The sequence below is a fragment of the Barbus barbus genome (genome assembly GCF_936440315.1).
Source record: "Barbus barbus genome assembly, chromosome: 27".
Classification (NCBI taxonomy): domain Eukaryota; kingdom Metazoa; phylum Chordata; class Actinopteri; order Cypriniformes; family Cyprinidae; genus Barbus; species Barbus barbus.
Window position 1 is genome coordinate 22,946,724 of NC_136755.1, and position 23,063 is coordinate 22,969,786.

General features: G+C 38.7%; 2 protein-coding genes across 4 annotated transcripts in view; both read left to right on the forward strand.

Annotated features, from left to right (window-relative positions):
• Positions 1-12,452, forward strand: part of LOC306847566 (regulation of nuclear pre-mRNA domain-containing protein 2-like) — a 37,668-nt gene extending 25,216 nt beyond the window's left edge. Inside the window, exons 2-10 of the mRNA XM_079381563.1 lie at positions 2,273-2,402; positions 2,872-3,005; positions 6,306-6,364; positions 6,490-6,616; positions 6,705-6,880; positions 7,527-7,881; positions 8,021-8,272; positions 8,595-8,786; positions 9,874-12,452. Of these exons, the coding sequence (XP_079237689.1) occupies positions 2,273-2,402; positions 2,872-3,005; positions 6,306-6,364; positions 6,490-6,616; positions 6,705-6,880; positions 7,527-7,881; positions 8,021-8,272; positions 8,595-8,786; positions 9,874-11,564 (3,116 nt within the window). The 3' untranslated portion in view covers positions 11,565-12,452. The remainder of the gene's footprint in view (positions 1-2,272; positions 2,403-2,871; positions 3,006-6,305; positions 6,365-6,489; positions 6,617-6,704; positions 6,881-7,526; positions 7,882-8,020; positions 8,273-8,594; positions 8,787-9,873) is intronic.
• Positions 11,820-23,063, forward strand: part of LOC306847567 (CUGBP Elav-like family member 3) — a 33,264-nt gene continuing 22,020 nt past the window's right edge. For 2 of the 3 annotated variants that reach the window (XM_079381564.1, XM_079381566.1), the window contains exons 1-5: positions 11,820-11,892; positions 16,273-16,360; positions 18,605-18,857; positions 20,552-20,826; positions 21,252-21,334. In XM_079381564.1, coding sequence (XP_079237690.1) covers positions 20,682-20,826; positions 21,252-21,334 — 228 coding nt within the window. In that variant the 5' untranslated portion in view covers positions 11,820-11,892; positions 16,273-16,360; positions 18,605-18,857; positions 20,552-20,681. Of the gene's footprint in view, positions 11,893-16,272; positions 16,361-18,604; positions 18,858-20,551; positions 20,827-21,251; positions 21,335-23,063 lie in introns of those variants that run through there. The other variant, XM_079381565.1, reaches the window with a different exon arrangement.

Genomic DNA, 23,063 nt, shown 5'->3' on the forward strand with positions numbered 1-23,063 from the left:
TTGAAAACCAAGATACATTAAAAACTGTAGACATAAATAAATGAAGATGATTAATTTAGCCCGATGTGTCAATTTATCCCCCCCCCCCCAAGAATCTTTAAATCCCCCCCATGTGACCCATGTAAGGGGGGAGTTCCCCCCCCAGTTTAAAAACGAAACTCAGGCCCTGATATATATATATATATATGTGTGTATATGTGTGTGTATATATATATATGTGTATGTATATATGTGTGTATGTATACTGTATATGTGTGTTTATATATATATGCTTGTGTGTGTGTATATATATATATATATATATATATATATATATATATATATATATATATATATATATATATATATATATATATATATATATATATATATATATATATGCTTGAAAATGCACTACTTTGATAAAAATGCATTTTTCTGTTTTTTGTCCAAAATGTTGTATTTCTGATGAAACCTATGTGCATTCAAGTGGTGATAAAACATGAACACATGAAGATAGAATAAAATAGTTTTTTTTTTTAATTAAAAGCAGAGGCTTGGTTCTTTATTTTGATATATAATATATGTTCATATATTCATAGCAGAAAATATTCTGAGGGCCGTCAAATTTAGGTGAAAATCATTAAAAATGCTGGCGGTGGCTGGCAACTTAAAAAAAAAAAACCGCTGGTGGGGAAAGTTACTAACTACACCCTTAAGTAACTCTACACCCTTGCCTCATTTACTATACGCGGATCTATGAATATGCAAATTAGCATGTTATTAGCGATGTATTGTCCTCAACATGCCTTGAACACTCGAATGCAGCCAAGTTCGTGATTCTTAATTCGTGCCCGCGAGCATACACGTGTGAAGTGCAGACGCCGAAGCGGGAGAGGTGGGTCTGACTCCGGGCTACTTTAACACTGTCGTCGCGGTTTATTATTCAAATTAGCGGTTCTAAATTCACGTTAAACCACGGCTTCATGGGTTTTTTTGCTCTATTTTATTTTTGGTTATGTGCTGGTAATCCTATTGGCATATTTTGCATGCAATCTCTATGCGCGCTGCGTTTGTGTAAATGGCGAGAGGGATATGCTAGGAATCTCAAATGGCATTTCTGGGTCAGCCTTTAGGAAACTACAGTTTTAAGGAGAAAATACTCAGCAATGGTGTGGATTAATGGATTGGCACATGGTTTGTCTAAAAGCAAATTAAAAACACTACGTAAACAAATAAACAACATAAACTTGATTTTCACTACAGGGGGACTTTAAGGGAGCTGTTTTGGTCCCTTAAATTTATCAAGGTGAAATAGTCACTAAGGACTTTGTAGAAACGCTTGAGGGGGAACACAGATAATTAAGAGGAATACTTAATGACAGCCTTAAGGTTCCTTAAATTGACCCTTAGGATTTTTCTTGCAACCCAAGTTTATCTAAGGGTTCCCTTAACCTTATAACTAAGGGATTTCTTAGCTTAAGGGCTTTCATGCAACCGGGCCCTGATCAGAAACCCCACCCTCTGCATGTAAACGAATGGGACTTGAGTCAAAATAAAAAATTAATTACACTTCCAATACAATTTTCCGAAATATGGTTTTGGTCATTCAAGGTAGTTATCACGCTGATATATGCTCAGTTGTTCGTTTTTGTGATAAATTTCATTTTAGCTAATAATTTGATGCTATAAAAATGGGGCGTGTCGTTATGGTTGATTTGGGAGTTTAATACCGCGGCTCCACCTCACGACACAACTGTGCAGACTCTGTCTCCAAACGAATCTCTACTGTGCAGACTCTGGCTCCAAATGACGTCGTTTTCTCAAGATGGCAGTGGCCATACTGAGCTATTTTGGCTTCACTTTTCTATAGTGGAAGGAAGTGGAGTCCATCTTTTTTTACAGTCTATGGTGTGGACGCTAATATAGTTATCTGTACAGTTATTACTCTTGGTGTGAATGGGCCTTTTGTCTTCATGATATAATAGAGCTCATAACAGTTAATAAAATACTAACCATGGACCATAAAAGTACCTGTAGTTGAAAAAACATCTTGTGGGCTTATTGAAAGTAGATACATTTTGATAAGAGCAGCATGTGATGGAATTGAAAGAGATTGCTGTAATTTGCGACATGCCTCATAAATTATTCAATGTTAGTTTGCATGAATTTAACCAATTCATTATGGTTTGCCCATCTTTAATAATATTAGACAAAGGTCGTGCCATTGTAAGCAGGCCATTAAACGGATTGTTTTATGATGAAGTTAAACTTTTCCTTATTCTTTTCCCAGCGGATGCACCGCACAGGCTTAATCTCTTCTACCTGGCAAATGATGTCATTCAGAACTGTAAAAGGAAAAATGCCATAGTCTACCGCACCACCTTTACTGATGTGCTGCCAGAAGCTATGAAGCTCATCAGGTGAGTCAGCTTTCATCAGTGAACCTAACCAGATTGTTCTCAAGATCAGGAAATATCTTCTCTGCCTATAGACCACAACAGTGTCTTTTATGTAAAATACTAAATACTATATTTATTAAATAAGTTTTATTTGGGAAATTTTTGGATTTTGACAATTTAGGTTAATAATTGAATAATTGACAGATAAATCAAACTGTATTTAAGTTATGAATTATATACAGTGTTCGCCTATATTTTTCTTTTTAAAATAAATGAATCGTGGTTGGGTGTAGATGTAAAATGTAAGAAAGTATGTTACTACAAAGGCAATGATTATCAGTGACTAAAAAAAACTGCGTTTGGATGATGCTACATTCAATGCACTAGTAATGAGTGCTTCTATAAGTATGCATTAATGTGACATTGTAAGCAATTTTTTTTTCTTAAATGAATTTACATTATGAATCTTTGTAAATGCGATTTCCTGTAGTGCCACAAAGGATTCTAAGGTGAACAAGGCAGTGGCGAGGATACTGTCCATTTGGGAAGAGAGAAGTGTCTATTCAGAGGAGTTCATCAGTCAGCTGAAGAACAATTTGGTTCAGAAAGAAGAACCAGTGAAAGGTCTGAATTAATAACTAAGGATGTATCATCTTAATGTTGCTCTTGAGAGTATTTTATGAGAGTCTTGTCTTTGTTTTTAAGTTTAACATTAAAAGTCTTACCCCCAGTTTCACAGACAAGGCTTAAGCCTAGTCCCAGACTAAAATGTAAATCTGACCTGTTTCAACTGAAAGTTAAAGGGGTCATCGGATGCCCATTTTACACAAGTTTTACACAATGATTCTTTAGGGTCTTAATGACAAGTCTATAACATACTTTGGTTAAAATTTCTCAATGATAGTGTAAAAAACACCTTTTTAAACCTGTCAAAATCAGCTCTGTTTTCAGCAAGCCATTCTAGTCCATGCTGCTTTAAATGCTTATGAGCTCTGCTCGCCCCGCCCCTCTCTTCCGTGGGGTGACGAGTAGACCGTAAACTTCAGCCACGAAACTGGCTAACTAGCACATTATTAGGAAAGGCGATTTGCAAAGATTCATAAAAATAAAAACCTTATACTCACTTCCTCTGTAGATGAAGCTGGATCACGAATGATTCGCGCGAACATAGACGCATTTAGGCAGAACGGGATCGGCGTATTCCCTTCAAAATTAAAGTAATCCACTGCATCTTCAGCGGCTCAGATGTCGGGAGTAAATGACGACTGCTATGTTCGCTATGTTTGTCAACCAAAAAATGCCTCAGTTGCTTAATGTTATGTAATTTTTCAAAAACATTTTAGAAAACTGAGTCAGGGCCGAGTACCAAAACAAACTTGTAGCCAATCAGCAGTAGGGGGCGTGTCTACTCGTGATATGGAGGAGAGAGCATTCAGTGAACAGCCGAGCCGAGCGACAAAGATAGAGATGGTGGATAAAAAACAAAAGAGGAAAACGTCTGCGGAACGATAAGGCAAGAAGTAGGACCCGTGTAAATATCAGATCAGCTTTCCAGCGCTGGAGAGAACTCAGAGCGGAAGGCCTGCAATCGGACGCTGAGGTTGCTTTGTTTCTTCTCGATAGGTGAGTAACACCGTATCTACACCGGACGTGCCGCAACAGCTAAAGTCTGCCTACACTGGACGCGTGCATTTCAGGCGAGAATGTAGTTGTTTAAAACTCAAATCTGCAGTTTATTTGTTAAAAACCACGCCTATTTGAAAATGTGCTTCGCCGATTTCAGAGACGTGAGCTCGATGCGATCACCGGGCACTCAGTGCTCATGTATTCCGACGAGAGGAGCATAACCTCGGCTAGTCCATCTGACATTTGCCGCTGGCACTGATGTCTCTGTAGTGGATAAACATAAGATATAATTCGTTTTGGGTAAATATAACAGGTAATCTTTGGTCTTTATTCTATTGTTCTATTAATATGTTAAAATGAAAATGAAAACAGGCAATGTTTGATATAATATTTCGTTTCATTGTAATGTATGTACGTTCCCTGAACTACATTTCTGCGGCTATTAATGTTTAAATGAAAACGAAAAGAGGCAGTGGTGTTTGATATTTTTCGTCTGTAAATACAGTGAGGAAGACTACAGCAGCCAAGTCGAGCTGACTGACGTTATCAAGTACGCTGCTCTTTGCAGAATAACAGGACTTGCGTCGTCCTGTCCGTGGGAGTTCATACTAACTCGTGAAGTCCGAACTACCGAGGATGCAAGTCTGAAATTTGCGTTCTTGGTATTAAGAAACGCGCGCAGACCTAACGTTATGTCACCAGATTATTAGCCTAATCTTCTCAGTACTTTAGACCGCGATGGAAACGCAGACAGCAACAGGTCTGGGGGAAAAAAAGTTCTGGGACATATTGTTCCAGGTAATTTCGGTGGAAAAGCGGCTTATGTTTCATAGAACTAATCGTTGCCTGGGTTGCGTAGGCTACATATATTACCCCTTTTCCACCAAGGCAGTTCCAGTGCTGGTTCGGAGCCAGAGCCCAGTTTCAAACCGGTTCTTTGTCTTTCGACACCCAAAGCACCAGCTCCGAACCAGTAAAAGTGTTTCGTAAGTAGCACCAAAACATTGCTGGGCTAGAAGGAAGAACCGCTTGCGTTGGGGGCTGGGGGCGGGGTTACCATGATCAACAAGACGACAGAAACGTTGGACTACCATATTTGAAATAGCAGCTAAACACGAATACGTTTGATTCGCCGTGTTTGGATGAAGATGTAGGTTCGAAAAGCCATGGACATCAATAGCAACGCAACGTCCGACATTGTTGATAGTTTGTTTAGGCTTGTCCGGGATAGATCGGCGCTGCGCGGACCGGTCGGTGCGAGGCATCGGGGTGCTGCAGGAGCGACTGAGAAGCTGACGGCTCTTTATGCTTTTGGATCGCTCTCGCGGTGCTTTAGTGTGTTGTGTGCCGATCCATCGATCTGTCTGCGTGGCGCTGATGCACCTCGAACAAGTCCTTTGTGCCGCGCTAGTGAATCAAAACATGAAACGTATTCAGTGACGTAAGTCCTGGCTCTGTATTGGATCTCTAGCCTGTGGAAAAGCAACCGGTTCTTAAAGGGATCGCCAGTTGAACCAACTAAGAACTGGCAATAGCACTGGCTCTGAACTAGCACCTGGTTCCTGCTGGTGGAAAGGGGGTATATGTGGGGCGGATCTATCAAAATAGGGGCGAGACCCTTTTGGGGTAGGGGTGTGTTTGTTTTGGTGATTTCAAATATCAACATTGGCTTCCAGAAATCACTTACCCTGCCTTTTAATCTGAGACATTCTTGTCTTCTCCTGCACCGGAGTCAACACAATGACGGACAGCTCTCAGCTCACTCAGGGCGGGTCTAAGGTAAGACGGCTTGTCAATCAACTATCGTGGGAGTGGCCTGTGCAGAACTACGTCGTTCAGACAGGAATCTCAGAACAGCCTGATTTGAGAGAGGGGATTTTAAAACGGATTTAAAAAAAAAAAAAAACACTGGGTGAATTTTTATCATTATAGGATGGATGTGTACACTCACTTCCAACACACATTTATGTTCAAACCACTTGTAAAGTGAATTTTGCATCCGATGACCCCTTTAAGCCAAATACAGTTTTGGAGTTTTTAGCAAAAATAAATTATAAAAACATGATATAATTCAGCCATAATTTCTCACCATGAAAATAGCCACAGAAGGAGGAATGGTGTTAAACACAAACAAACAAACTTAAATATCCTCATTTAACTATGGCCTAATCCTGGTTTAGTCTACGCCCTGTCTGTGAAACCGGGCCCTAATGTATAAAAATGTTAAGACTTGAAAATATTTTTGAAATTCTTATTATAAAGTAATGATTTTTCTTTTTAAATATTCCTTAATTTTAGTTTCAGCTCCAGTCAACTCCAAATCTGCCCTGAAATCCAAGATTGTTGCGGAGTTTGTGGTAAATAAGCATCACTATTACACTGGAATTGAATGGCTCTTTGGACCCCTTGGTTTGGGGAATTTGAAAATGGCTATACTTTTCATTTATACAACTTCTTACCTACTTTTTTTTTTGCCTGTCAGCCCACAGCATTTATCGAGCATCTGTCCAAGTACAGGAAGTCCATGGATGAGATTGAGCTCAAAGAGAAGCAGTTAGCTGCAATGAGAGTGGATGTGTGCAGCACAGAGGCTCTGAAGAAGCTGAAAGGTCAGTAAACAGTGGCCTTTTAAGATTCTAAATATGCATTCATTAATATATCAATATTTTTCTAATTTTTGTGCATCTCATACTTTAGACAAGGCAGGAGGTAAAAGGTTTTCTAAAGACTTTGAAGATGGGAATGCAAAGCTTCAGGAATTTCTTTCCTTTCTGGATGGCGAGGTCAAAAAAGGCCCTCCATTGCTGGAAGCTCTGGAGAATGCAGATATATTTTATGAGATGCAATATAAAGAGGTCAAGGTTGTGGCTAAAGTGAGTATTGTGATGAGTATTGAAATTTGAAATGATATTATAAACATACATTAGCTACAATCCTGTACAAATTTACAGTGTGATTCGCAGTGTTTAATGCAGAAATATTACTAAATTCTTGAATTATCCACACTGGGAGACTAGAATGAATGTAGAGAACCATCAGGTCATTTCAAATGAAAACTTGGTATAAAATAAGTAAAATGTTGTTTTATTTATATTTCCAAAAAGCACTTTATGAAATCTTAATATTTCCATTTGCTTCAGCAAGGGCTCTTAATCTCTCCTCACTCACAGCAGCCGCAGGCCTTCCAGCAGACTCATTATTTCAGTGCACATATAAAAAACTATCTTTATATTTGAAAGCAGCAAATAGCCCTTTCAGAAGTAATGACCAAATGCTCATTTAATGCTTTTAGTGGTTTCAGCTGCATTGTGCCGCAATTGAATTTGTACAAAAATAAAGACATCCAGACCATTGTGTAGTAAAGTATGTATATATGCAAACTTTTGAACTGTAATGTATGTCCGTATTGCTCAATTCCAAAAACAAAGCATTTGTTAATATGGCCATTTTTGAATGTACAATTTGATAGATGTAGTTTTTGGAACTAATAGCAGAACTTTACAAATCCTGCCTCTCCAGGCCTATGAGACATTTGCAAACCGGGTGTCACACCTTAAGCGCAAGCTCGATGCACTGAAGAATATGTTGCCTGATCCAGATGACTCCCCCATTCCCTCCCCGATTGAAGATGCTCCTTCACCCACGGGCTCTGAGTCACCCTTCCACGCTCTGGAAAAGATTGGTACCCCAGACCCAGAGCTGGATGGGCAGGCAATGGAGGAGGACCTCATTGCTTTGGCTGATGCTCCCAGCCCTCTCTCATCTGTTGGGGGTTCCTCACCACCAAGTGCCCCTTTGGGAGACAAAGACAATCGTGATGTAGAGGACATGGACCTCTCGGATGTTGAGGAGACGGAAACACCTGCCATCATAGGTACCATATGACCTTTACCAAGTTTTTTGATATTTGGTTTGTTTCTCATGCAATAGAAACTATTGTTAAGCTGTTAGGATGCAATGTTTTCTTTTATTTATTTATTTTTTTCCTTCATTTTTTTTTTTTCTACTTACAGTTGAGGAACGAGTGGCCTCTGCTGTTGTGTCCAAACAGTCCACTGTCACCCCAAATGTCATAGAATCCTTACCAACAAATGGAGGCACACAAACAAAGCAGATTGCAACCCCAGCAGTGACTGTTCCCTCAGCAGAAACAACAACAACCACCACCACCACCACACCATCACTGCCAGTGAACCTGGCTGGTGTTGACTTAGGCAAGATCAGCTCCATCCTCAGCACAATCACAAATGTTATGAAGAACTCAGGTGAGATGCTGAAATTTGATTTGTACAGCATGCCATATACAGGTTAAATTATCTTATTAAATATGAATACTGGTCAAAGCCGTGGCCTAGTGGTAAGCTGTGAGAGATGCATGTTTGAATGTGGCCTTTGTTGTGTCTACTCCCATTCCCTTACTAATTTTCTTGTCTATTTGTTGATTAAAAAGTAGAAAAATTAAAAGTAAAATAATTTTGAAATTTGTATTTGGAGAACTGCATGATAGTATGAAAAGTGAAAAGAAAAAAAAAAATACTGTATTTGTATGTTACTACATGCATTCAAACATTGCTTTCGCCTTTGCAGCTGTAGGAGTTAGTCCTGTATCTCGGTCTTCCCCAAGTGTACCTTCTACTCCAAGCTCAACTCAAAAGACTCCCACTCCCACTACTGCCCCTCCAGCCAATCCACTGGCCAGCATCCTTTCTAGGGTGGATATCAACACCAACACTCTGCTCAGTGCTCTATCGAAAACACAAACCCATGGGGGTTTTCAGGGTGAGCAATGGAAAAGAAAAATGATTTGAGAAACTAAAGAGTTGGGATATGAAATTTGTGAACACAGTAGTTCAAGATGTTTTAAGTCAACATGAAATCAAAATTAACACTATTTTTGTTTTAATACGTTTGCTGTCTCACTGTGTGTGATTTCATAAGTGTATGTTATTCTGAAGGAAACGTTTTATGTAATCCTTCATTAAAATGTAATAACTTGCTCCACCTTTGAAACAACTTCCTTCTCAGACGATGTCACCTAGGTCATTAATGTTAACCAAAAGCCAAAAAGCTTAATAACATATAAATGACAAACAAACAAATTGTTTGAAGCTTTTGTTTTAGGTAATGTGGGTTTTCTAAAGTCTCAAAATTGGTGCCAGGCAGGCAGATATTTAGGAGCATAATAGTCCTCCACAGTCAAATATGCACTCACATTCAGGTGTCTTCATTCTGGTACACTTGCCCACAATTTCTGATGGATGCAGTCTACCCTACTTGTTAAATATAATGTTTCACTCGAAAATGCATTACAATATGTAAGTTAAATAAGTTGAGAATGTGATTTCATGTTGAACTAAAACTTTATACATGTTTTGCCTAGTTGTGGAAGCAACAGCAGATGATATTAGAAAAGACTTGGAGCCAGATTTACTAAACAAAGCAAATTAGTGTGATAATGCAATCCCATAAAAGCGGCAATGAAATTTACCAAGAGCAGCGTAAATTAATGTAGGGTTGCAAACAAGGAAAGCTGATGATAATCAGGTATGGGTAATCTACTGTATTTTTTGGCTGTTAAATAATGGTACAAATAATAGTAAACTGAATACCGCAAATTATGGTAAACCACATTGGTCAATTAATTTAAATAATCTCCTCCCATAAATTTTGTGTCTGAAAGGGAAGCTTTTACAACTGCATATGCAATAAAGTTTTTAATGCCAAAAGAGGGTTTGTGCTGGTATAAGCTGTTAGTAGTCTGGCCCTTAATAAGAATTCTTCAGAAAATGTGTTGTGTATTTAAATCAATCTGCTGACCCATGCGTCCCTACCTCTATCTCTCTCTTTCTATAATTTTTTCCCACAGGTCTGTCCTCTTTGCTAAACAGCCCGGCTGCAAAGACCACCACAACTTCAAATTCTGAAAAGCAATCCCTAAACACGCCTATTACAGCAGAGACTCATACATCTCCTAAAGTCTTACCTACTCCATCTAGTCTCCCACTGGCTAGGGATCCCACCTCTCAAGGATGTGTAGCTCCTACGCCTATGCAGTCCAATATGGCGAATGAGAAAGTAACTCCAAGCTCTTCTCTCAGCTCTGTCTTGGACTGCAAGATTGATAACTTCCTCCAAGGTCACACAGGACCGAAAGGCTTTAATTTGGGCTTTCCATCTGTTCTGACATGGCCTAAAGGAGCTGTTGATAGCCCTTCAGCAAGTACAGAAAACCCTGGTGGAACCCCTGTAAGGGATGAAGCTGGTTCTACACCAACGCAAGATGAAATTATGGATGTTCCTCAATTAGAGCTGCTCCCGTATCAGCAGGGGCAAACGGTACCTATTTCTACAACTTTGGATGCTAAATCAACGTGTCTGCTTCCATCTTGGCAGGAACAAAAGGCTCACGCCGATCCACAAGCTCAAACGGACATGTACCAGAAGACTGCACCAAAAAAAGACTTCCAAAACTCTGTGCCCTCTCTTGCCGAGGCAGAAGCTATGCGGCATCAACGCATCGAAGCAATGCGTTCCTCTTCTTTGTCCAGCAACAAGCAACCTTTGAGCGTAGAAGCCACCAAGAGATCTGGTGTGATGCTTCAAGAGCTGAGACAGAACCCCTTAATTCGTGATGTGGGACCAAATTCTAAAATAGTGGAAGGTAGCTATGCATATCGAGATGTTCAAGAGAAGGAAGTATTGGCCACCTCTGATGCATACAGTGCAGAGCCGTACCTTGCCAAAGAACCAAGACGGGATCTTGCTGCACCTAACTTCTTCACCACACCTCTGCCACCGATCCCAAAGCTTCCTCCTCCACCACAAGACTTCATGCGTCCAACATCTTCGAGAGCAACTGGTCCTCGTCCCACCAGAGATTTGCAGGAACCTTTTGGGGAAGGAGAACGAGGTGGTGTTGATGGATCGTATGCCTCAGCAAACTCTGATTATGAACACTTGTCTCACGATGTTCCAAACAAGGAGCCTTTTCATCCACATGGGGATGGGGCCTCTGAGTCTGCTCATGCACCGCACCTTGCTCCTAAAATCCCACCGAATGGTCCAGTGGACTACAACCATCGACATCCACCAAGAGTACCTCTGCAGCACCCTCCAAGTATACCCCATCACCGCATTGGGTCTCCTCCTTCAGTAAGGGGTTACCATGAAGCCTCAGGTCCTCCTCGACCTTTACCTGAAGATCCATACTTTGACCCATGCTATGAACAACCACCACGTAGCCCCTCTCCCCCTCATTATGGCATGCACCCAATTTCACCTCATGCACAAGAGTATTATCCTGAAAAAATCCCACCTCACTACCCAGAGCGCAGGGTTCCTCCTCACTTGGAGCACAGGCCTCCACCACCACACCATGTTCATCCACCTCACCCTGGGCACTATCCAGCTCCTAGGCCCGTTTGTAGGCCACCACCGGTCCGTCATGAGCTGCCCTTTCCAAGGGGCAAGCGACCTGGCCCACCGTTTGGTGGACCTCCCAGAGTCAGGGGCCCCTTTTATCCCCCTAAAAGACCCTTCTTGCCTCCGCATTACTGAAGTGTGTCTATTCTCAGGTGTTTAGTGCATGTCACAGAGAGCAAGTAAAGAAGTCCAAGTGCAGTTGGGTTATCAGCAAGACAAAGATTGCTGTGGACAATGACACGAAGGGGACGGTGTTGAACACCTTCACAAGATCACAATAGAGAAGTGCAAATTTATTCAAGTAACCAGGGGCATGGAATCAGATCGCCAAAAACTTTTGAGCAAGATCTGTTCTTTTCCAACAAGATGAAGTCAAGGAGCACTGGAGCAGAGAAATGGAAAGAATATCTGGCAAGGAATGCTGGGGAAATGAGATGGAATCTGAAGGCAGACAAAACAAGAGGTGGTTATTCTATTTCATTTCATTAATTCTTCTTTAATTTCTATAGTTTTTGTCTAGTTCTATAAAAAAAAAAATCCAATTGAAAGGTTAACGTTCTTTCTCTTAGTTGGAATTTGTGTGCACGTCTCTCTCGCATATGTTTGGGAAAGAACTCAATGGTTTTTTGGATCAACATTTAACTACGGTTGATATGTAATATTTTTTTTACTTTCCAAGTTCAGTTCTACTGATGATCAAGCTACATTGTTATGCATAGCTGGTAGTTTTGATCTTATTTTGTACATGTAATTAAATGTACCCTAACAGGTAGTTAAACTTCATTATCGTCTTTAATGGACAAACAGCAGTGTAGAGAAAAAGTAATCTTTACAATTTTGAGGTAAGGTGCTGAGGTGTACAGAGACGACGTTTTTGCCAACAATGGCAGAAGATGCAGAAGAAACGAAGTTGTCGGGCAGAATCATCATGGCCTCCCTCAGTTCCCTGAGGCTTTTACTGTACTGACATAAATAAAGATGTGTTTGGAAAAAACCACTGTGCCGGAGTGCAGTCTCAACCATGATGTCTTTGAGTCTTTTCATCTTAGTTGCTTCAGTGACTGTTTTCTTTGCTTTTCACAATTTCGCGAACACCTTTCATCAATAAAATACGATCAATATTATACGCAGAGGTTTTATTGTAGCTAAATGGCTGGAACTCGTGTTGACTATTTATGACTGAGATTTGTCCTACATCGTGTTCTAGAACCAAAATCAGAGACTTTTATGCCCATTTAATGTAATTCTCATTTAATTAGTGTTTGAATGTGTAAATGTAGGCCATTTGTAAAAACTGTAAAACTATATAACTGCAAGCTGTACAAAGCATAGCCTGAGTTATCAGAATCTAAGTGTATACAGTCAATTCAAGCTAAATTTTCACCTCTTCACTACAGTGCGTTCTGTGATCGATCCATTCCAGCTCCACTTCGGGTTTTCTGTTTCCGGTTTAGTGATCCTGGACTTCTCTCACATACTAGTCTGGTTCATAATTACCCATGCTCATCTCACTTTAGGCTTATAATTGCAAAATTTTACTGTTTGAAATAGCCAATTTATATGCAGACACAGATTAAAATGCAAGTTTTTTGTCTGATCAAACAAGGACTTGATGACTCTGGTCACGCTTCAATTTTGTGGCAAATGTTGCATCACGCTGTTGCATCTTTCTCTGAAATAAATGTAGCATAAAAGACCAGGAATTATGTTTCTCTAAATTAAATGTAGCATATAAAACAAGGAATTTACACAGTAACTCTTGCCTCTAAAATTACCACTTAATTTAATATCACTCATGCTCGAGTATCGGCTGTGGCTGATTACATTAGGCACAGATGGATGTTTATGGAGTCAACTTCTTGAATCAGAACAGGGTAACAACTTAAGGGTTTTTCCCTTCTTGATTAACACAACGTTTAAAAAGTGTAAAGTAAAAAGAGAAATCCTTCAGCCTTCAAATCGGTTGCATTCAGATGTTTGCTGGCTAATAGACAGGATTTTCAAACATAGTATCAAAAAATAAAATCCTGCTTCAGAAATCTTACAAAAAACATTATGGGACATTTTGAAACGGGTTTTTCTTCAGTGTATACATCTTTCACGCGTCTACTTTCTTTCCTTAAAGAGAAAACGAAGCAAAGGTTCAAATTAGATGGCTAATTTACTGTAAAACATGAAATACAGAAAGACTAGCTAAAAACCAAATCAATGCTGCTTGATAAATTAAGTTGTCTTTTATAGTTAAATATTCATTGCTTATAATATTAAACTGCTTAAATGATAAAATTAGAATTAAATAGATGCGAGAAGGCCCATTATAGCTAAACAGTTCAGAAACTGCATGAAACTTTTACATCCTCGTTAAATCTAGCATGCATTTTCCTGTTCGCTTCAGAGAAAGTTGAATTTTCTCCAGAAAAGAATGTTCTTAAGTCAAGAAATCATCTAGTGTTGAGCCAACTTTAAAGGGATAGTTCACCCAAAAATACATTTTCCCATCATTTACTCACTCTCATGTTGTTCCAAACCTGTATGAGTTTTCTTCTGTTGAACATTAAAGAAGATATTTTGAAGAATGTGGGTAACCAAATGCTGGTAGCCATTGGCTTACATAATGTTTTTTTTCCCACTCTGTGCAATGGAAGTCAATGGCTATCAGCAACTGTTTGGTTACCCACATTTTTCAAAATCTTCTTTTGTGTTAAACATAAGAAAGAAGATCATACAGGTTTGGAATGAATTAAGATTGAGTAAATGATGGACGAACTAGGCCAGGGCTGTCCAAACTCGGTCCTGGAGGGCCGGTGTCCTCCAACTTGCCTCAACACACCTGCATGGAAGTTTCTAGTATGCCTAGTAAGAGCTTGATTAGCTGCTTCAGGTGTGTTTGATTAGGATTGGAGCTAAATTCTGCAAGACACCGGCCCTCCAGGACCGAGTTTGGACAGCCCTGAATTAGGCTATACCTTTAAGTTCTTTATAGTTTCACACCAGGGGGTTTCAAACTCTCTTTTGCCCTCTGAGGGTAACCCTTCAGTAACACACCTGCTTTAGAGGCGCCACGCGGTTGAACGTCTCTGTCAATCATGGACAAAAGCAGATGTGCATGAGGGGAAGGGTTTGGAATTACATGTAGAAGCTGCTCTCAGTAAAACACAACCTACATTTTTGAACTGATTTTAAGATTATTAATAGTTTCCAGCTATGCATATACATGTCTGGAGATTTGGTGGGACTAGAAGTAATTAACAAACACCTAAATGCACATTAAAGTAAAACTAAGCTTTAAATTAAAGTTAATCTTAAATATACTTAACAAATCCACTGGTATTGTTCATTTTTACAGACTTAATGTGCACAAAAATAGACGTGAGAATGGTAAATAAAGTTATTGCATAGTCCGTAATGGTTTTAAACGACGCTTTATAGTGTTATTTACACAAATCCTGAAATGTCAGAGCTCAGCATTGTATCGCCATTCAGAACAAAACCTGCCGCCTCATATGAATATGAAAAGTTGTTTTGAAGTTCTAATGTATTGTTAAAATATAACGAGAGTTCACAGTGAAACCCTATAATATGTCTGTCGTCGTGTCCTCAAATCCCTTGCGAAAATTAACCATGGTTTTACTATAGTAAAAGTGTAGTAACCATATTTTTTGGCGCATTGATTGTCATTTGTATAACCATAGTTTTACTACAAATACCATGGTTAAACTGGTTAGTGTAGCAAGACCATGGTTAATTTGTGGTTTTCGTGGTTTAACTATAGTATCCATGTTTTTGGTTTTATTTTTAGTAAAAATCATGGTTAATTTTCGCATGTTTCAGTAACTCGGATTTTGTTTTTGTTTTGTTTTTTTGCAGGGAAAAATATATAAATGTATAAAATATTTTGTCACAAAGTTCCTGAACAGGAAAATAAGATCTAACCCATTAAACTATGTTGTTATTAATAATAATAATAATTATTATTATTTCTAATAGGCTATGTAAAGATGTCTCATTATAACAAATTATTATGCATTACATTTGAACTAATTAATAGATAATAGAAGTAGTGTAAAGTCATGGTTTTTAATTATAGTAGATCTAAATATCATAAAATAATTTCTTTGTGTTGCTAATACTACACCTTTTAAGCTTTGCAGCCAGTCCCGAAGATGAGGTTTAAGTCCATCAGCTCTCTCGTCCATTTGTAATAGTAGTGAGGGCCACGCCCCCATTTGTGAAGCGCGCGTGCACGGTTCATAACAGTGGAATGTTTACTAACACGTCATGCAAAACTTTCCACAGCAGCATGTTCTGCGTGGGACGCCATCCATTAAATTATCCGCCCTCGGCATACACAGGTCATACACTAGAAATTAGCTCGGTATCAGAATATTAAAATAAACACTTTGCTCAGGTAACCAGCATTTTTGTTGTTCCTTACATTTAGTAGAATTTTTAATAAAATGTTTTCTCTTTATATATATATATATATATATATGCACTGTTATTGACACACAACATGCTCTTATTGACACAATTTTCGTATTTAATACTGAAGCTGCGTTGACACAATCTTTATTCTTAAAAGCCCTATATAAATAAAGGTGACTTGGCTTGACTTAGCTTGTTATACAAAACTGTCAAGGAACCCTTTAAAAAGATACTAATAGGTATTTTAAAGCTACATTTGGGTGTAAATAAGGTACAAAGATTTTGTACCTTAGGATGCATATACATGCACGCACACACACACACACACACATATATTAAAAGCACAATGTTATCAATTAATTTGAACCAATCAACAGTTTTTTTTTTTTTTTTCTCCCTCTGTCCATCCTCAGTGTAGATCTTCTGGCGAGGACTTTGTCTGCCCAGCAACAGAGTGCTTGAGGGCACATCCAATGCCCTTGAATCCCATCCGCTTGCAAATCAAGGTAAGCAGTTGCACAAAGTGCACTCAGCATGTGTTAATTATCTATTTATATTTGCAAGAACTGTAAATTATATCAGACTGTAAGTTCATAGCAAAGCAAGTCAGTGGTATGTTTTCTGTGGTAAAAAGCACACACTATTGCATATTTTCTTGACGGACAGAATATAATAGTAGTCTTACACTTAGATTGCAATGGAGGTTAACTGGCACATCATGGTTAATTTTTTTTAATTCTCCTAAAGTTGTTTGAGGCCTTCAGGACAAATGCAATAAACAGTGTAAAGTTAGAGCTCTACCTCCCTCTAATGGTACAAACGGATGTTAATAAGATGGTACTTTATTGCTATAGGCAATTATCACGGGTCTCCTGGGTCTTGCTCTCTTGTTAGAGGTATTTATTGTGGTTTCTGTTGTTCTTGTAATGAATATGCAGACAATATTGTGCCTATATATTATAAGACAAAGGAAAAATGTAAATATCTTTTGTTTATGACCATATAGGCCTAGCGTAGTGTCTAACCCGGAACTTACAAATCGGGTTATTGCTCAAAAGAATGCACAACATAAAGGTCAGGGTATATCAGTAGGTGACTTTTATGCCAGTTCACTTGAAGCGAGGCAGATGCAGCTGATACAATATCACTTTTCATACCTGACAAAGATATGAAGGCCCTGGGCTTCTTGATATGAATATATATGTATAAAATATAAAAGAAGCTATTCACAAATGATGAAAGCAGTTTGTTTATCAACATAATTGACTCGTCCACTGACAAGCTCTCAATGCTTACAAATAGGCAATACTGAAATAACCAGCAGATGTCGTCGTTAATTCAAGTGTCTGGCATAACCAGTTGAGTCATCTGTGATTTTAAGTGCGTGCTCTTGTGAACGTGAATGAATCGTGCTTTGGGATCATAGAGTTTTTCTAAAGTGAGGTTATCAGAACGATACGTTTTAATATGGATTTGGGGTCAAGGGGAAAAAATCATTGGCGGATTTAGGTGCTCGTGGCAGATGGTTGCCAGTCCCAGTAAATGAACACAAGTACACTAGTCTTTAATTTAGTTTACCCTAAAAGCCAGACAACCTCATATATAGGCTCCTGACCATTTAACAATTACAAATGATGTCTTGGCAGTTGTAAATCGATCACACGGTTTGTGATGTGATCTATAATCTCCTAAAGGTTAATTTTATTTATTATTATTTTTGTCTGTAATGGAGAATGGATTGAAATGAATTCCCTGTCAGATTGCGCACTAAGATAGCGAAATTGCTCGACCACATAGCGGGGACATCATTTAGTTTAGGTGGGCGTTAATTTGCGAGAAAACATGATTTGGCTCAATGTAGTTTCAGCACCGTGGTCAGAGCTCGACGAGAACAAAAGGCGGATTAGCGTCCTTGATATCAGGGACCGTCCAAATGTTACATGTAAACCTAAAAAACGAACAATCGAATCAAATAGCGAACCGTAACCCTATTAATCTTGTGTACATTTCCTTTTAAGTAAAAAGTGTTCATTTGTTTGTGTTCGTATTTTATGGTTTTATGGATCATGGCTCCTTATGAATGAAGGTGTATTTTATTTTTTATTTTTTTCTTCATTTATATGTTTAGTATTGAAATGTTGTATGCATTTGTCAATTTTATTTACATTCTGTATTTTCTTAAATGTGTGTGTATAGAGTATTTACAGAGTGTTAACTTTTAACCTTATTTGTAAGTCGCTTTGGATAAAAGCGTCTGCTAAATGACTAAAAGTAAAGTAAAAAATAAGGTGTGATATTATGATACATATAGCCTAATTATTACTATTATTCTTTATGAATCATTTTAAATATGATTATTCCATCCTCCTTTTTCGTTTTTTGTTTGCTTTGATTTTTTACATACATATGGAAAATGAATTGGTCTTATTTGTGTCAAACTCATTTCCCCTGTACAACTCATTCTTAAAACAAAAGAACATGAATCATACTGTAATTATAGTACTGTACTCTATTCACTTTAGCTATGATGATCTGCAGTAATCGTGAGAATAATACAATTATATAAGAATTATAAAATAAACTGTATCCTTTTTATATATAAAGTTGCTATTACAAGATTTGGAGTCACGAATGTGAGCTATGCATTATGAGAACTAAAATAATTGTGAGATTTTGTGCAGATGCTAAATTAAAATATAAAGGCGCGATTAGGAGAAAATCATGATTACAATTTCTTTTTACCTCCATAGTATTACAGTGATATGAAATGGACAGCTGTTTATATGACAGCACCCAATGGTTTTGCGGCTACGCTCTAGGAGAGGAAATTATAGACGCTCCCTTAAGCATCACGGTTTCCACACCCCGAGGGAGGACAGGAGATGGACAGGAGGGGGACACCGGCTTTCAACGTCAAAAGCTACGGGTTATACGGAGTGTCAACACCGTGAATATAGGCTACAGCATTACAGTGCGTCTTCTTCACAGCCTCTGCATTAAAACGTGAGTGAAATCGACATTTTACGTGCATTTACACTTGTATTGATTCATGCATGCATTCTAGTCAACAGGAGATATTTGAGAGGGCACAGAGAGACAAAAACCAAGACGGTTCAAGGGTGACAGATGCACGGATTTAGTTAAATGTACAGTGATTGGCGTTCGAGCCACCCGCTCTCCATCAGCTCTCTTCATCTGTGCACGTAGAATATCAGACCATGTTCTACAACCAGGCAGAAAGACAGCAAATAAACAAACATCCCCTTGGGATTAACAAGAGAGAGAGAGAGGGAAGGAAACGAGAGCGAATTTCGCCTTTGCACAAACACCAGAGAGCTCGTCAAATTTGAATGAACTTCTTTTAGTCTCTTTTGATTTAAAGGCGTGAAGTTGCATGGATAATTGCATGTTTTTGTTCTCTATCATGTATGTGCGTATGTGCAGTTGCTGTCGTGACAAAGAGCCACATACGCCTGAGCCTCCAGTGTGGATTAAACAAAGAAGCTATGGGGTTATCCGTCAATATTTATATGCATTTCATTTTATTGCATTCACTTTTAATATGCTCTCTTGCCAGAGCTCGTAACACAAGTTTCTTTGTTCTACTATAGCATTTTAATCTCTTAAAATTAGAGATTGACTGATCACTCGTATTATATTGTGTGTTTTCGGTGACACTTTATAGTATCTTAAATTATGAATATTTAAATTATCTAATGCATTCATTCAAACAGATCTTTAGTGTATATTCAAATAGCTAAAAATTTTAATTTTTGAATATCTACTGCAAATCTGCAAAGCATTATATGATGTTGAAATGTCAAACAGCAAGCCAGCACTTTATTATATATTATATATATATACACTTTATTATATAATCCTTATTATCCTCCATAATATTATGCATTTAATTCAGCTCAAACTTAAACGTACGACTCTATTCAACCTTTGTTTGGTATATAATTTTTAATATAGGGCTACTATCTGTTAACGTTATACTTTTAAAGAAATGTATATGATCTTCCATTGTGTGAGAATGTTTGCCATTCAAAACCGATAGTCTTGGAAGAAGATATTGTGATTCTGGCAAGCTGATTGGCGATTGGATGTCTTTCTTGGATTTATTTGCATATTGAATTGCGATTGGTCTATCTTTCTTACATCTAATTAAGTATGCCGGAACAGAAAACGCGGTCATTTTGATTCTCAGTAGCAAAGGGGGTTCAGAAAGTAAAAAATAGGTTGAGGGCCTAAAAATAAAATGTTTTACTTTTAAGAACAAGTGTAGTAGGTTTTAGCTGATTTTAAAACGCTCACGAACAGAAATGACTTGAGTTTGAGGAGGTATCAATAGCAACAGCTCGAGCACTTAATCGTTATAGTATTTTACATTAACAAAACTTAAATACTGTCGTTATGTTTCACGTTCTTCGATATACATTGTACAGATACATAACAAAAGCATTCCTTTTTTTTTTTTTTTTAATCTAAAAGGTGTTCTAGATAGTTAATGTTTGGCCTACTGTGCTATAAAACGAATTACTAGTTTAACACATTTTTTATTTATTTTTGGCTGCTTTACAAGCACCACATGTCCTTTTACAAACATAAATCTCGTTAATGGAAGTTAGTATAAAGTGTTAGCGATGACTTTAAGTGTCTTGGTTTTAGCATTATCTGTTTTTTTATTTTCATAGCTGTCACGGTTCAAACCTTTCCACCGGGACTCGTGTTTAACATCGTGACTCTTCCTCCGCCGCTGAGCCGCTCTCCAGTGCTGAAACCCCGGGCGCAGCTGTCGCTCCGTCCCCTTAGGAAACTGTTCTAATGAAGGAGGCCGACGCCATCAAGCTCTTCATTGGCCAGATCCCGCGGAATCTGGAGGAGAAGGACCTGAAGCCCATCTTTGAGCAGTTTGGGAAGATCTATGAGCTTACGGTGATCAAGGACAAGTACACTGGAATGCACAAAGGTAATTAAACGAGATTGACGCGGCTCTATTGAACGGACAGTCTCAAGGGGAGATGGGAGGCTAATGGTGCTAGATGAGCTTCCTTTTCATATCTTAAGAGAAATGTCTGTGTTAGTAAATCTTTGACAGTGGGATGTATACTGTGTTTTAATGTGTAGAAACTTTAACCTTTAGTTTGTAATAGCATCCTATTTCACTTCGAGTTGAGTTCCAAAAGTCTAGCTTCCTGAAATAAACAAATCTATTCTTAGAAAATGCATCTGTGGTGCGAAAATAATTTGTTCAACGTTTTTCCATTTCTTAGTCACAGTTGTCATATCCTTTTATGTCCGCAAAACACTGCTTGTTATTCATGGTCTGTCTAGGTCTGGTACATTTTTTTTTTTTTTTTTACATCCCACGTTGTATTCTTGCTCATTCTTCAGGATGTGCGTTCTTGACGTACTGTGCGAGGGAGTCAGCCTTGAAGGCCCAGAATGCACTGCACGAGCAGAAGACATTGCCGGGGGTAAGTTGTCGCTGTTAATAATGTGAATGGGCTGTATAAAAAATAGATTTAAGTCAGACAAACACTTCCATTTGCCTATATATAGCAGACTATATATAGGATAAATCTTTTATCATAAAGCTCTTCTAACAAGGCTGAGGAACATGAAGTGGAAACAACACATTATATGGTTCAGGAGACAGGATCTGTGAAAATCTGTGTTGACTGAACAGACTTTAATTAGGTATGTAGGAGGGCACAATCCTTGAAGGCATCCGCGATTGTGTCGCTCTCAGAAGTCGTTGATTAGCTGTTAGGCCATCTGCCATGCCAGCGCCGTGACGGGCAACCTGTAAATTCAGGAACCTCCAATCTCTTCATCTTTTTAATGCTTTTTTATGCTTTCATGCGTAAATTACCTACTTTTTCAGATTTGCCAGATGTACGGGATCATTATGAGCGGCGTTGCGAGTCGAATGTACGTGACGTCAACGTATAAAGCTCGAGGATGAGATCATGGTCTGTTTTGTGATTTATAGGCAGGAACTAAAGGCATAGTCCTCCCAAAAATGATCATTTTGCCTTTATGCCATTCCAAACCTCTATGAATTTCTGTGTTCTGCTGAACACAAAAAATATATTTTGAAGAATGTTGGTAACCAAACAGTTTTGGTTCCCATTAACTTCCATTGTATTTTTTGTCCATACAACGGGAACCGAAGCTGGAACATTCTTCAGAATATCTTCTTTTGTGTTCCACAGATTAAAAAAAAGTCATGCCAGTTTGGAATGACATTAGGGTGAGTAAAGATGACCGTATTTTCATTATTTGGTGGAATATCCCTTTAATACAACTATACGCTCAGTGCTCATGTGATGATGTTTTTTTTTTTCTGTTGATTAGACTTGGAGCAAGAAAACCCACAGGAAATCTTTTGCTCCTCCTCAAATTCTATTTAAGTGTGTTTAATTTGCGCTGGAGGAAGCTGCGTGTCGTAAAAGATGAGACACGATGTGGACTGAGTGGCCAAACAGAAGCTTCTGGTGATTCTGAACAGACTCTGAGACAACTGTGGTCCCACCAGACGTAGGCTAATGAAGGGATATATGACTTTATTGCTCCGTATGTCACATCACGTAACATCGAAAACTGGTTGAGTAGTGTTAGAAGCGACAAAATTAAATCAAAGTGTGAGCAAAGTAAACCTCGTTCTGCCTTAGTTTTAGGGAATCAATGTTTGTGAGCATCTTTTTAGATTGTTTTTCTTTATGGCGAGTAACATTATGCGCATGTGTGCTCGTGAGTAACTCCAGAACAAATCCCATTATTAGCATGACAGTAGTCTGACCTTTGCCGACCTCTCCAGGCGCAGATCAGCGGGTTCCCCTGGCTTTAAATCCTCTCTCCTCCTTCTCCATCCCTCCATCCTTCTATTAGTCTGCCCCCTCACCTAAGCCTGGTAAGACGGTGTTCAAACCTCCCCCATGAGGTACGACGGAACCACATTATTAAGAACAACAGCCCCCCCTCTCCTAGAGAGAAATCTCTCTTCCTCTTTTTCAGTCTCTTTCTTTTTTCACACACATGCAGACAGCCCAGCTGTGTGGCATTATTACCAGCTCATGGCACCTGCCATTCAGAGCTTGTCAATCATAGTGAATCGCTCCAGCAACGCTGCGTGATGTGCGTTTAGAGTGCGCGTGCAGGTGAGATAGGAATTGTGACCAAGATGAGGGGAGAAAGACAGAT